At 44.7% G+C, this 14,566-nt stretch overlaps 1 protein-coding gene across 1 annotated transcript; it reads right to left on the bottom strand.

The window, feature by feature from the left end:
- Positions 1–5,712: 5,712 nt before the first annotated feature.
- GSTO1 (glutathione S-transferase omega 1) lies at positions 5,713–11,886 on the bottom strand. The gene is made up of 6 exons (XM_054637228.2): positions 11,728–11,886; positions 11,521–11,629; positions 9,844–10,066; positions 8,739–8,840; positions 6,506–6,612; positions 5,713–6,248 (listed from the first exon to the last, which is right to left on the bottom strand). Exons 1-6 carry the CDS (start codon positions 11,759–11,761, stop codon positions 6,095–6,097), a joined length of 729 nt encoding a protein of 242 aa, XP_054493203.1. The 5' UTR covers positions 11,762–11,886; the 3' UTR covers positions 5,713–6,094.
- Positions 11,887–14,566: the final 2,680 nt, after the last annotated feature.

The following is a 14,566-nucleotide window of genomic DNA, read 5'->3' on the forward strand; positions in this document are numbered from 1 at the left end:
CAAGTAAAACTCCAGGCAGTCCTGTCTTTTTCTGAAATAATAAATTCCTTATGGCAACATAAACTAGGTTATTTTTAGCAGTGTGTTCACACATCTGGGCCAGGGGAAAAGAAGGCCTATGCTTTCATCTCCTTCCAAGTAGCTTCTGAATCCATCAAAGAACTTTCACTTGATTTGATAGATCTCAGAAAAACCTCTCATAATCTTAAGGCAAGCAGGCAAATGGACAGGAGACAAAGATTCTCATAATGCTTCAAAAGCACAAAAGAGGTATTTTAAATGTTCCCAGTGCAGTAAAAGGTAGTCTCATGTCTTCTTTGACCTGAAGAAATACCCTGTGAGAAAATGCAGAGTTGTGTTACTGCTTCTGCTGCTCTCAAAATGATTCACCCAACTTTGCAGCAGAGCCTTAAGGGAAGATGGATGCAAGCAGTTATTCCCATCATATCTATTGGACTAGTCTGGTATCAAAATGGAAATCTGAGCAAGCCCCCTGCTGTGGATCAATTAATGCTACAATGTTTTTCAAAAGAAACTTCATTTTCCAGCTATGTTACATTTAAGAGTGTCATCTGAGACTCCTCAAGTGCTGGAAGTAAAATCCTTGGCTGCAGAGGCAAAGAACAAAGCTTCTCAGTCATTATTCAAAGGCAGCACCTCTGCAAATAAAGGCTCTGAGTTTACAAGTAATTATAAATCTGTCTAGCTAAAACCAGAGCTCACCCAGAATGTTAGAGGAGGGAGAAAAAAAAAGTATTAGCTTTATTGATCTGCTCTGAGGGGGAAGCACAGAAAGTGCTGAGGTGAAACATTTAAATACAGCCTGTTCAGATAGAGTGCCTGTAAAATCTCTGACTGAGGCACTATGTTAAAAATTGTGCCCAAAAATAAAAATAAAACCAATGAAGTTCTTAAGGGTGTCTCTAGGCACTCTTCAGCAAAAGGAGTCTATTTTAGATGGGAAACTATCTTCAAATCCACTGGTGGGCCCACAGCCAGTAACAGTCTCAAAGACTTAATCATGTAAAGAGACAATATGAAGTTTTTGTCTTATTGTCCTACTTTGCAGAAGAGCCATGACATTTATAATGCCACTGGAATTCCAATTAGGCACCTTTGTGCAGACCATCCAAGATCCAGGATCCCACACAGTGCAATAGAGCCCGGGGGGCAGAGCTAGGCAGGTGTGGGATCAGTATCCACAGTGCACAACCTGACTCATCCGTCACTCCACCTCCCCAGGTGCATCAAGAAATCCATTCCCTGGCTCCCAACCTTCAGTCTTGCTCTCTAGCCCTCTGCTGGGAATCAGACAGCACAGAGGGATTTCCCAAATCCTCAGGGAGATGGTATGTGGCTTGTGAACATGTTCCAGATCTCATCCCTGCCTGCTCACACCAGGCAGGGCAGGGCAGGGCAGGGCAGCCCTGGATGGTTCTGTGCCTGTAAGCACAGATGATCCAGAGCAGCCCCTCCTAGCCTCCATCACCTGGGTGTTCCCACAGAACAGAGGAGTTCTGCACTCTCAGCAGGATATTCCTGCCAGTTCAGTTCACCTTCAGGGCTATCACATCATGCCAGTGTCACAAACCTCCTGTATCCAAAACTAGAGAAAAGCAAGGCTTGCCCACATGCAGCTGTCTACCAGAGCCCCACACTCTCTCCCCTGCCAGAGCCACACCTGGCAAAGCTTTGGAAGTGAAAGGTTTGATCCAGAGCAGAGACAGACCAGCAGAGAACAGCCAAGACACAAAAAGCATATGGAGAGGAACTGCGGCACCTAATCTGTGGGCTTGAATGCACAGGCTATATCAGAACTGTCTTCCCACAAAGACAAACAGCTGATTAATCACCACACCTTAATTACTACAAGGAGACAAACTTTGCTTCCAAGCCTAAAGAGGCACAGAAAAAAGCTCTGTGATGAATGTATAGGAGAAAAAAACACCCACACTCCAACCTGTGGATTGGCCCAAAGCACATTCTTGTTGAGAGCTCCCTTCTGAGAATGGTTTGAGTGACAGAAGGAAAGGCACAAAAGCATCCTTTGGGGTAGCAGGAATGCTGCAGAGAGCTGCAGGAAGGACAGTGTTAATTCATAATGTCTCTATTGGTCCTCATTGATTCTTCAGGCAGTCTGAAGCTGACAGCTTTTTTTCCTCAGCCCTCCTATGCTTTTGCTGTGCAGTAACAAAGGTGACTCATGCAAATGGTTTGCAGGAAACACTGTCTGTTCCCTACCCAGCTTGTGGCTGTTCAGTGCCCCTATTCCTGGCTCCCTTTCCCCTGGAGAGATGGCTTTTTCCATCAGCTTTGCCAGGGGTGGTGGTTCTCAGACACAAACCTGCAGCACGTGCTGCAGCTCTCACAAGCTGCTTCCTGCTCACCAGAAGATGCTGTGAGAGGCACAGAACAGGCTCCACACATCGGCCCCTTCATACCAGCTGCATTCTCACTCCCTCCTGGACTCAGATACAGTGTTATTGCAGACTGCTAAACAGCTGTCACACTCTACCCCAAGCACAGTTGCATCTCACTGACAAGTTTTGAAACTCGTGTTTTAGTAAATCAAAGTGTTGTAGAAGGGGAAAAATACTAATGACATCACGTGGCATCATTACTGCACTCAGATAAGTCAGCAACTGCCATCCCTGCTGGCTTTGGACCAGCAGTAGAAAAGACTGTTTCCATCTTACAGAAAATGGGAGTGATTTAGTAAAATTGCCCCTGACCTCATGACTTTAGAGGGACTGCATTTTCATGAGCCACTCTCAAGTGAAATCCATGTCCAAGGAACAGTGGTGAAATAATCAGGCTACTAGTAAAGACAGGAGGGAGGATAACAAACAGCCAGTTCTCAAACCCTGCTAATGCAGGAGAACATTACAGATGCCATGACAGTGGAAAACTGGGGAGAGCAGTCCCAGGACATGTAACACTGTGCCAACACCTCATGCCCAACACATGCACTCACAGCCAGGCCTGTCCGGTGAGCAGGACAGACAGCTGCTAAATGAAGCATGGCAAGAATCTGAGATTAAGTGAAACAGCAAAAAGTTGAGAGTCCCTTTTCCTTTTTGATTGACTAGAAAAGGCAACGAATCCACAGGCATCTGCGTGAAGTTGACACAAGTGTTCAATGTGTCTGTAGTACATTAATTTTGAAACTTTTCAAACCAGTAAATCCAGTTGCTACGACTTTTGGTGCAAGAAACACTGGCCCTTTTAATGCCTCCCTAGACAGAAACTTCTCAACAATTTCCCTAAGCAAGGGCCTTCTGTTATAGCTGCAATCCCATTCACCCAGGTTCCCACTCAACTTACCCAAAACTCAGCAAAACTTCCCAGATCTGAGAGCCTGGGATCCCCATTCCTTCCTCCTGTCTTGGCTCCCCTCTACCTTTCTCTTAGCTTCAATATAAGGGACCGTAAAACTATAATGAACAAACACTGGAACACATCTTGTGTGAGGGTACCAAACATCTCAAGGATGTCAGTAAAGATACAGGGACATGCTACAAAGGCAGGACAGAACAAGGCCCAATGCTTTGCTAACCTGAAGTATCTATTATCCATCATGCTACGAAACTCACTATTTTTATAAGACAGACTCTGTCCTTGTTTCCTTGATACTGAATTTATCTTTTTTAACCTGTGCTAGCAGTTATATTTGGTGGCACAACAACAAAAACAAACAAGCAAGCACGCTCTTTTTTCGAAAGCAAGAGCGCTAACCAAGTTCAAGGGCAAAACCTGGAGCAGAAGGCAAGTGAAGACCTACTTACTGTACCACCTGATCCACAGAAGGTTTAAGGAGAGCTCTGACCAAAGGGGAGAGCTGTTCATCTGCTTGATCCTTACCTTACAGACTTCCATCTTTCTCTTCTGTGGACCAATGCTGAAAATGTAAATGTACACCCATCCACCCAGAAAGGAGAGAGCCAGTGCATTCCACATAACTTGTCTTTTCCTTTCAAGACTGGGCCAGTATTGCATATTCATTACCACATTAAAAACTTTGCCTGAGGCCTGCATTTCTTGCTGTGCTGTAATGAGTTCAAGACCCCAGCTGTCTGCCCAGGGATTTAGAACACAGATATTTAATAGTAAATTATAAGGCAGAATATTTCATTTTACTTTTTTTCTGCTGAAGTAGCACATTTATAATGGTACACTACAGCCACTAAATAAAGATGGGGAGAGCATTTCTTTCTGTTCAGATAACACAATCTCTGGGTTACTGTGGTCTGGCTGGAGCCAGTTCAGTTTTTGGATGCTGATCTCTGCTCTTAACCTATTACTGGATCTCCCTAATGTCACACCTCCCACTACAGTCATATAACACATTGGAGCAAACTGTAATATATTTCTAGCACTATCCTAACAGCTTTTAACAAGCCCTACACAAAGCAGAGCTGCTAATAAAACCAAAATGCTCTGCAGTTAATTTCTGGAAGCTTGCCACTGAGATCCCACCAGCACTACTTCAGAGACATTGGCTTTATAAAGTTCAAACCCTGCTTTCATCTAATGAAAGGGCCCAGATCCACATCCTGACAACACTTCACAGCTCTTGGCTTCCTCTGGGTCATCTGACAATCTACGAAACACGTATAGCATCATTTCCCAACTGGAAACTCTTTTAAAAACTACAGTATTCTAGAAGGAACAGCAGCATAACTATTATTTTTCTAAGTAGTGCCAGATGTGTTTAAAAGCCACAAAGATAAACAGGAGGGGAAAAGCTGCGTACTTTGAATTAAAGCTAGTAAGAGCATAAACAAGGCCCTCCAAGAGCCACAGGCTGACAGACCAAGTTCCTGCTCATCAAATCTCTTTCCTACTTGAAGTTACAGAAGCATGCACCACCTCAAAGTTACCATGCCAGGGCAGAACACATTACAGGAAAAATATCAGTCTACTTTTCCTCTAGAAAAGCTCCAAGACTTCCAGTATCTCAATTACCATGAAATCCATGAACCACCACATTCTGCTATGCTACCTCACCTCACTGCAATGGGAGGCAGACAGGAAGTCTTGCATCTCTCATGACAACCACCTCAGCCCCATGGGAACCACAGTCCTGCCCTTGGACATTCTGCTTTGCCTTATTTCTTTCTGTGTGATTATCCCCTGGAATTATGGCTAGTTTGGATTGCTAGTGCTCTGACAGAAATACAGAACTGCATGACATCAGAATGAGACCTAAATGTGAACAGCAAAAAAAAGGAAAAAACAGGAGAGGAAGAAGTTTTTCCTGTGACTGCTTGTGCTTCAAATAATCATGTCCCCACACTGCTATATTAACACTGCTATATACAGGATAGCTTCAAAGATGTTCAACTAAAAAGCTCTGATCCTGCCACTTACCTGATGAAACAGAACACACTCTTTCCTTCACCAGCAAGACATCACCAGCATAATGTTCTGACTAAACTCCTTTCATTTCTTCTCTCTAATTTTACCTACACCTTGACAAGCAGAGCAATGCTTCAAATTCTGAGAACAGAAAAGCAATGTTCTTCTGCTCAGGATATTGTTTTTGTTGGCTTTACTCCTTACTCCAGCCTTTAGGTTAGAACCTAGAATAAACACACCAGTACTTCAGAAGGGCAGAGAAGGATTATAGCCATACACTCTCATAGCATATCTAACAAAAACTAGAAGCAGTCCAGTGACTAACAGGTGCCCAGAAACAGGAAGGAAAAACTGTTTGAAGGCATTGCTTGTTTTTTATTCAATTTCAAGACACAAGTATTACAATTTTTAAATCAGGTAACAGCATCAGTTCAGGGACTGCCCACTGCAATGCCTAGAAAGAGCCCAGAGATTACAGACCATCACCTTTTGAGTGGAGACATTTTCCTTTATGTAATATTCATGGCCAACAATGACTTTCCATCTCCTGCTTGAAGCCAGCACATCCTTCCCCCAACAGGAAGGAGTGGAGTTCACAGAAGGTTTCTCAGCCTTTTCAGCACAGATTTATTCCCCATTATGAATGCAACCACAGAAGAGCCCCCACCAAATTACACTGACCTCCCACACTGAAAAACAGCACTAACACTTCAGCCAGCACATTCCTACTAGCACCTCAGAGCCCATAATCACATGCCTCAGGGCTGTTCTTCAGATACAGCTGGAGGTAGTTTTTGTATATCTGTGGGTCAGTTATTGTAGCCTTGATAGCAGGGTCCTCCTTCATGGCCTCCATCCAGCGTTGGAGCTTTGGGGTGTGATTCAAAGAGCTACAGGAAAAAGGAAGAGACTGAGTAAGGCAAATGGAAAATTAGGAGGGCATCAAGGAAACAAAACAGCTTGAAAAGTTCCACTTTACTACTTTCTCTGTCCCAGTAAAGTGTCCAGTTTAGAGCAGGATGAAAACTGCAACGCGATACAAGCTTTCTTCAGCAGCCCCCAAGAGTGGCCCACTGCTGCCGGGCACACCAGGAATATTGATGCTGAGGCACTTCAGAACACACCAGAAGCAAGGCAAAGTACTCACTCCTTCAGCTGGAATGGTTCCAGACGTTCAAACCATGGCCAGATCATGTAGTCAACCATTGAGACCGAGTCCCCACCATAAAACACCGTGTTGCGTTTGGACAGAACCTGGGAAGGGTGAGAGGTATCAGCCGCCCCTCAAAGGAAAAGTGCAGCAGAACACCACACAAAAACCCCACTGCACAGTGGATGGCAGGCACACTACAGGGATCAGTGAGCAAATGAAGGAGATACAGTAAATTTCTCTTGTGCACGCAGTATTAGCAGAGTCAGTATAGTTAAGATTAATACTACAGCTGCTATTTCACAAACTCAGCCCAGCTCTTCTCCAGAGGTTCAAAATCTGTCACAAAATATGAACCACTAACAAGCTGCAGCATGTGCACAAACAAAGAGCAGCTTAGCTCAGAATGTTTGTGATTTCTTGCTTGTCATAAAGCATAAATGGCACAGACTAATCAAGCACAGCAGCAAACATTCATTTCTTGAGCAATAAATCCAGCTAAATTAATCATCCTGCTAAATTAGAGCACCATTTTAGCAGGGACTCTCTTCCCATGGCAGCTGAGGCCAAGTGGTGTCAGGGAAGCATTTCTAACATTACATCTCAAACTGCATTTGATTCCAGGTGCAAAGGCAACAGGAAGCAAGTGTAACTTATACCAGAAAGAGATCCTTCTCACAGCTCAGCACAGAAAGCAGGGCCACAAAGCATGAGGCAAGCTCTCCTGTTACATTTATGACTCTGATACATTTTTAAGTGCCATGGTTACCCAAGTTTAAAGTGCTTTAAATGACTCCCCAGAGCTAGATTAGTGGCTCTAGATTCATTAAGTGGCTCTATTTTTGGGCACTCGGGTGTTTTAAAGGTGGAGCTCAAAAGACCTTACAAGTCTTGGTCTTTTTGAACACACACCCCCTGTACACTCATATGGCATTTACTCCCTGTCCATAACCCCATGATCTAGCAGAAATCTTGAAGCAGCCCTTGAGGAAGCATGGGGCTGTCTGAGCTCCCAGGTGTCTGGCAGAACACAACCAGCAGCTGCACAGGGGCAGCGATGGGAACACAGCCCCCTCTGTCGGGCAGCAGAAATCGAAATACAGAAGTGTTCCAAAGTACTTCCCCTCTAGAATATCTCTTGCAATACACTGAGGGAAGTTTGCATGGCTCTGTTTCAGCCTCCTATTCACAGCTGACCATCAGCTGCTGCTGTAAAATCATTCAGGGTATAGTAAAATGGAGACAATGAAGGAACAGCAAGTTATTTCGCAGTATTAGTCAAGCAGGAAGAAGGTTAATCCTTCCCTAATGTTTAATACATCTGTATTTCAGGGAAGTGAAACACACAACTTCCCCCAGGAACTCGTCATCTGCACTACTCCAGCCTCAGTCTGACCAGATGGGCAAGACTACCCTGGAAACAATTGTGTTTTGGCAGCCCAAGGGGATGGGAAAGCAGAATGCACTGGACTGTTAGGAGAACTAGGAAAGAATTGAAAGGTTATTGGCAGCTTTGCACCAGAACAGAAACACCCTGGAGGAACTGTTCTTCAATGATCCACTCAAGCATTGGCTGTGGATGCTAAAGACAGAAGGAATGGATTCATGACAGAGACAAGTGCAACAGCTGTTCAGATTAGCCAAGAACCATTACTGACACGGACTGTCAAGTGGCTAACACAGCATCAAAGCCCCCTGACATTTCCTGGAGCTCCACTGAACTTGCATTATAGCAGAACATGGTCCAGGGTTGGATTTCTACAAAGCACACATTACATTCTGCTTCCACCCACCCCCAAAGATAAGCTCTAGAATGAAAAAGATTTTATGTCATCACCAAGGTACCTGCACTGGTTGGGTTCAGCACAGATGCTTTTCAGCAGCTCAGACTCTTCAGCCCTTGCTCTTTGTACATGCTGCAAGGTCTCCTTCACTTAGAGCAGAACACAGATATCCAAGACAACAGCAGTGGTTGTTCAAATTCAAAACTCTCTACAAGTCTACACAGTCTTTATCATTAGATAAAGTTTAGTTTAGCTAATTTTGGTCCTTGAAATTTATTCCAATGGTGCCATTGTGCATCCTGGGCTGAGGGTAATAAATTGAGAGATTGTTTCTTGTGGTAACTACCAACTAAATGAGAGATCTACCACCAAATGCCACAGCATGAAAGGAAAGAAGGGAACAACTAAAGGCTGGCAATCTCCTTGTTATCATGAAATACTCTCACCTCTTCAAGTTTGCCAAACTTTTCAGCAATCTCTGCTTTCAGTGCAGTGGTGTCCTGTCCATCTTTGACTGCCAAAACATGCTTGAAAAGCAAGGATGTTATCTATACAAAGGAAAGTATAAAGTTTTTAATGCACCTATTACAAGAATACAAGTTAGCCACTCAAAACTTTAAATGTTAACTTAGATGTTAAGATATTAAATGCAAATTAAATCTTAAGAGATTTGACATTAAAGAGCTACATAAAGTCCATTGATAAAAATCTTCTATACTTCATAAAAGGCAAGCAAAAGCCTAGAGGAAGAATTAACACAAACAGTAATGAACTTTAGGCTTGTAATAAGAAGAGAATAGTGAAAAGTGTTTCCTATCTGCACATTTTCTTTCTTGCAACACACTTCCCTCTTTCCATGCAGTCTATTTACAAAGGGCTGTTGCAAATACATTCTCCCTTTTATTGCCTTTCTTTGTCCATACCCTTTGCATCTTCTGTTTCTTTCTCTCCTGTCTTATATCCATGTGACTTCTTTCACTTCCTAGACTCCTCAAATCACATGCTTTGTATGTTTGAATGTACAGAGAGGTTAATTCCAGTCAGCCAGCTCCAACCCCAAATAAGAGCCAAAACCAGCCTCCCTACACAAGTCCCATGTTTACAGCCACGTGCCATCTCCTGGCCATGGTTTTAGGCTCTCTCAGTCAGGCACTTCCCACATCCTGCATTCCTGCATTCAGTACTTCCTCCAGAAAGGACCAGAATAAAATACAGCAATTGTCACTTCCCAGGTCTCACATATTTGGCTCTCTTGGTCTGCTAACCTTTGCTCTACTGTAGGATGCTCAAAACCCTACTTCAGTCATACAAACTTTCACTTGCTTGGATGCCTTCCTGCAGCCAACCTTGCACATAATTCTGGGAGCAATTCAGAGACACAGTGGATTGTATATGCTCACAGCAAAAGGCCCCAAATATCCCCTCTGCTTATTTAAATGCTCATCCCAGACACAAAACCTGCCTTCAAGGATGAAAGCAACATCAGCAACAGAGTGCAGCTTTTGGTGCAATGGTGAAGTCAGAAACAGTCCCACTCTGATCACACAGTACCTTTGAGAAGTCTTCCAAGAGCATCTTTTGACAAGCTCGCTCATAGGGGTCTGAAGGCATCAGCTTCTTCCCTGGAAATGCTTCATCCAAGTACTCACAGGTGATTGGGGACTCCCAGATCAGCTGGCCCTTGCTGGTCTCCAGAACAGGAACCAGCCCAGAGGGGTTCTTCTCAAAGTACCACTCAGGTTTGTTCTTCAGATTGATGTTGATTACTTCATGGCTAAAAGGGCAAAAGAAACAAGACCCAGACAGGCTCAGTTCTGCTCCAGTCCACCCCATACCCTGGTGAAATGCACTCACCTCAAGAGTTCAGTACTTGAGAGGCTCAACCCCCAAGCCCCTTTACTGCCCTGTTTTCTTTGAAGCTGTTTGCAGGGCTAATCCTTTGACACACAAGTACTGCCACACTTTGCTGGAGAAAGCATGCACTGACTTGCAATGAGTTGTCTGCAGACTGCATGCATGTCTTTTATTAGTTTAACAAGCACACAACTACCAAGCTAAAAACAAAAATTAGAACTCAGCACACTTATCACATGTGAGTTCAGGGGCAGTCTAAGAAAGCAGCAGTTAACTGCAAATGAGCTACACCCCAATTAAGAAATGCATCTGAACCTTAACCTGCCCTTACACCAAAGAACAAATCAGGAGAGCATCCTTCCAACTTATCTTCCCAACCTATGGCCTCATAAGGAACAACTGCTTAGGGTAAAGGCAAATAGATATTGATTAAAAAATACATGGGAAATATGCCTATATTTAAAAAACAGAAGTTATATGCTGAGTTGTGTGTGTGACCCCAGAAAATTCCTATTAAGCCCAAAGGTCTGCTAAACACAGCTGAGCCTTCAAAACAACTGAGTACTTACCAGAAGGCAACTATCACATCTAGGTAGCCATAAAACCCCTCCAAAATCACTATGCTACAACAAACCTTCCAGCTCCAACATCAGTCCAAAGACACTAAATAAAAACAGAATTAAACTGACCCAGAGGTTTTATTGCATCTACTCTGTCAAAACCAAAACATCCATGTAAAAAACAAAATGAACTAACTCAACTCTCATCTTACTTTCAAGAGACCTGTTAGCATTCCCTGTTCCAACATGAACTCCCAGCCCTGTGTTGGTTAACAAACCACTGGTAGGCCTTGGACTTGGCAGAGTCAGAAAAAAGATGGAAAAAATGGTTAATTTTAATTTGTACCTGAGGGAGACATTAGACACCATTCAAGAATGCTGAAATGGCTATCTTGAAAAAGAAACAAACACAAAGGCTGAATTTTATTAACTTACTACAGCACAAGAATGAGACAATGTTATAGGAACACGGTACATTTCCTTTTTAAAAAGGTCATTTACTCTCTAGTGTGTTTTGCTGGGCAGTGACACAACAAAAACAACTGAATATCCATAGCTTCCAGAATTTTCACAGCCACTCATATCAAAAACAAACAGTGCTATGTCTCTACTCACATTTACTCAGGGCAAAAATTATAAAAGAAAATCAGCTTGGGGTTTTTACTTTGGGCCTTTATGCAGCTGCTTTCATGCACACCACACTCATTCAAGCTCCAGAGCCAAATCACACACAGAAGCCTGTTCCCAAGCAGTTCAGGGATGTTTAATTTAGGAAACAGAGGAAGCCAGGCCCGCCGCTCGCTCCGGAGCTCACCTGATGCCCTTGGCGCGGAGAACCAGGCGCGTCCGCTGCGCGTAGGGGCAGAAGCGCATGCTGTAGAGCCGGATCAGCCCCGCGGGCACCGGGCCCGGCGCCGCGCTGCCTGCGGGGAGAGCACAGGGGCTGTGACTGCCGGCCCTGCCCCAGCCCCGTGCCGGGCCCGCTCCAGCCCCAGCCCCGTGCCGGGCCCGCGGCGCTTACCCTTGCCCAGGCTGCGGGAGTGATCGCCCGACATCCCGACACGGCGCGATGGGCCCCGATCTGTGACGGCTTCGATCGGTGACGGCCCCTCCGCAGCGCCCGGCCCAGGGCCGCCGGCACCGCCCGCCGGGGGACGAGTGTGCGGCCCCGCCTCTCTCCCTGCCTCCCTTCGCTCCCGGGGCCGCGCCGCTGCCGCTGCTGACTCAGAGCGCTGCCCCGGGGTCCCTCCCTGAGCCGGCCGCCCGCCCCACGCTGCTGGGACAGGCACTGCTCAGCTGCTCTCCATGCTCTCCCTCCCCGTTTACAAATAACTGCACAACCACCTCCGGCATTCCCGTGGACATAGGACACTCATCCGAACTGCACCTCACGGGCCAGGTGTATCTATAAGCAGTGTCTCCAGCAGCTGCTGAGGTACCAGGTTCCCCTCAGTATCACAGACATGTTTTATGAAAAATCCTTTCCTTAGGATTTTTTCTCCTGAGAAGCCGAGAGGCCTCAGAAACAAAATGTAAACAATAATTATCTGCTGCTGTGGAATGCAACAGGTGGATCTGTGATTGGTCTCATGTGGTTGTTTCTAATTAATGCCCAATCACAGTCCAACTGTCTCAGACTGTCTCGGTCAGTCACAAGCCTTCGTTGTCATTCTTTTTCTATTCTTAGCTAGCCTTCTGATGAAATCCTTTCTTCTTTTAGTATAGTTTTAATGCAATATATATCAGAAAATAATGAATCAAGCCTTCTGAAACATGGAGTAGTCAACACTCTCATCTCAACACCATCACACCTCAGTGCCTCCTCCCGCATCACCTACCATTCTCCAAAACCCCATCCAACCCCACCTTGAGGGTAACAAGAAGGGTTTATCTCTCCTGCAGCTGTTCTGCTTCATGATAAAAACCCTGAGAGGAGATAATAACCCAGGAAACAACAGAACATAGCAAAAGTTAAATCTAACTTAATTACTACAGTGCAGTTATAGGATTCATGCTTGCTTCTGCAAAGATCTTTGTGGGAACATCAGTGTGTGCATGAAGCAAAAGAACCAAAGCACAGACTGAAGTCTCCTCCATCCCTTTGCTCCCTCTTCACTTGAGATTAGGGCACCAGGGCCTTCCTTGTACCAGCTTTCCTTGAAGTATAAAAATGGAAATGGAGGTGCTTTCCTTTTGATGATTTTCATATATTCACACAGTGTCCAAGTCAATTTCTGACCACAGAGGTAAAGTGATTCCCTTCCTGTGGCCCCACACACCAATCTTCAGGTTGGCACTGTACATTAATAGGAAATAGCTAATTTGTAGGGACCAGTGGGCTGGCACAGCTCTTGCCAAAGGAGGGAAAATCCTGGCAATGCATACTCCTCTGTCAAACCCCTAGGCTAACAGAGCATTCTCCAGTCCCATCAGTGGATCCATGCTTACACAAGGGACAAGTCCTACCTGTTTTGGTTTGGTTTTGTCACTGGAGACACCTGGTCACAAAGACCAATATTTTCTGTGGTGATCTCACCTGCAGATAAACACTGGTCGCTAGTAACATAACCATGACTTTGACACCATTATCAATTACAATGGAGGAATATGATTTTTGTTGAGTCACTGCTGCTTGATTATGCATATATTAAGCAGCTCAGCACAGAAAGGGAGTGGTAATTTGTTGCACAAGTCTGCCATGCCCTAGGCAAACAGAACCTGTACATAAGGTGCTCTTTGCCAAAAAAAAAAAAATTCTCCTACCATAAAAAAAATCCCAACTGTGTTAGAGGACATAGTCCTTATTCCTCTAAGTACCTATCCTTAGTAAAGATTCAGCAAAATTTCATGTGATGAAAATAGAGAAAATTAATTTGAAATTTCTCATAGCAATTATGAAACACACAGGCAGACTTCTAGCCCACAGCCTGGAGACAGGCATGTAGGAACTCAAACCAGCATCACAAGACCCACATGCTGCAATAGGCCCTCAGAAGTACCAAAGAAAATAAACTCACTTCCTCATTCTCTGCTGGTGTTGCCTGGCATGCAGAGTGCCTGTGGAGACAGGAGGTGAGGAATGGGCTTGTCCTGCTGCCTCTGGGCAGAAATGCCACTTTCCATGCATTGCCCTCTAGCACTGAGAGTGCACACCAGAATGGCAAAACTGCACACTGCCACTGTACAGGGAAGTTAGAGCAAACTAACACAAACAACACACTATAAATAACAATCCTCCCTTAGGAAAATAAATCTATTTTTTAAATACTTGGACGTTATTGCTGTGTCACCAGGCTAAAAGCTTCAAGTACAGAAGGAAAGGCTGCAGGTGTATTTTCTCTTTTTTTCTTGGGAAAACTTCTTCTCAGCTCACTCTGAAGCTTCAGGAGCTTTATTGCACAGAATCCAAGAAGAACTTTTGTACCTTGTGGAATTACAGAATCATCAAGGTTGGAAGAGACATTCAAGATCATCAAATCACCCCTGAATCACATCACCCAGCACCAGATCCAGACCCCTCCTGAATACCTTTAGGGATGGTGACTGCAGAAAGACACAATGGGAAAATAGGTACAGCTGTCCTGCAAAGAGACAGGCAGATGGCACCGGATGAGATGCAGGGACATGCAGGGTGATCAAGACATGGAACCCACAGACTCTCTCCCAAGGCTGATGCACTCCTACACTTGATTCAGCAGCAATGATTACCCAGGTGAAAGGGCACAGATTATATCAGTAGCTCAGGGGCAGAACTACCCCAGCTTATCAACAATAAGAGCTCGTGCAGCACCACTCACACCTCTCACGCCTCAGCTGAGAGGCCATGTCCCCACCTGGGTTCTTAAATACCTGCCCGTGCT

Source organism: Agelaius phoeniceus, chromosome 9 (genome assembly GCF_051311805.1).
Source record: "Agelaius phoeniceus isolate bAgePho1 chromosome 9, bAgePho1.hap1, whole genome shotgun sequence".
Lineage (NCBI taxonomy): Eukaryota > Metazoa > Chordata > Aves > Passeriformes > Icteridae > Agelaius > Agelaius phoeniceus.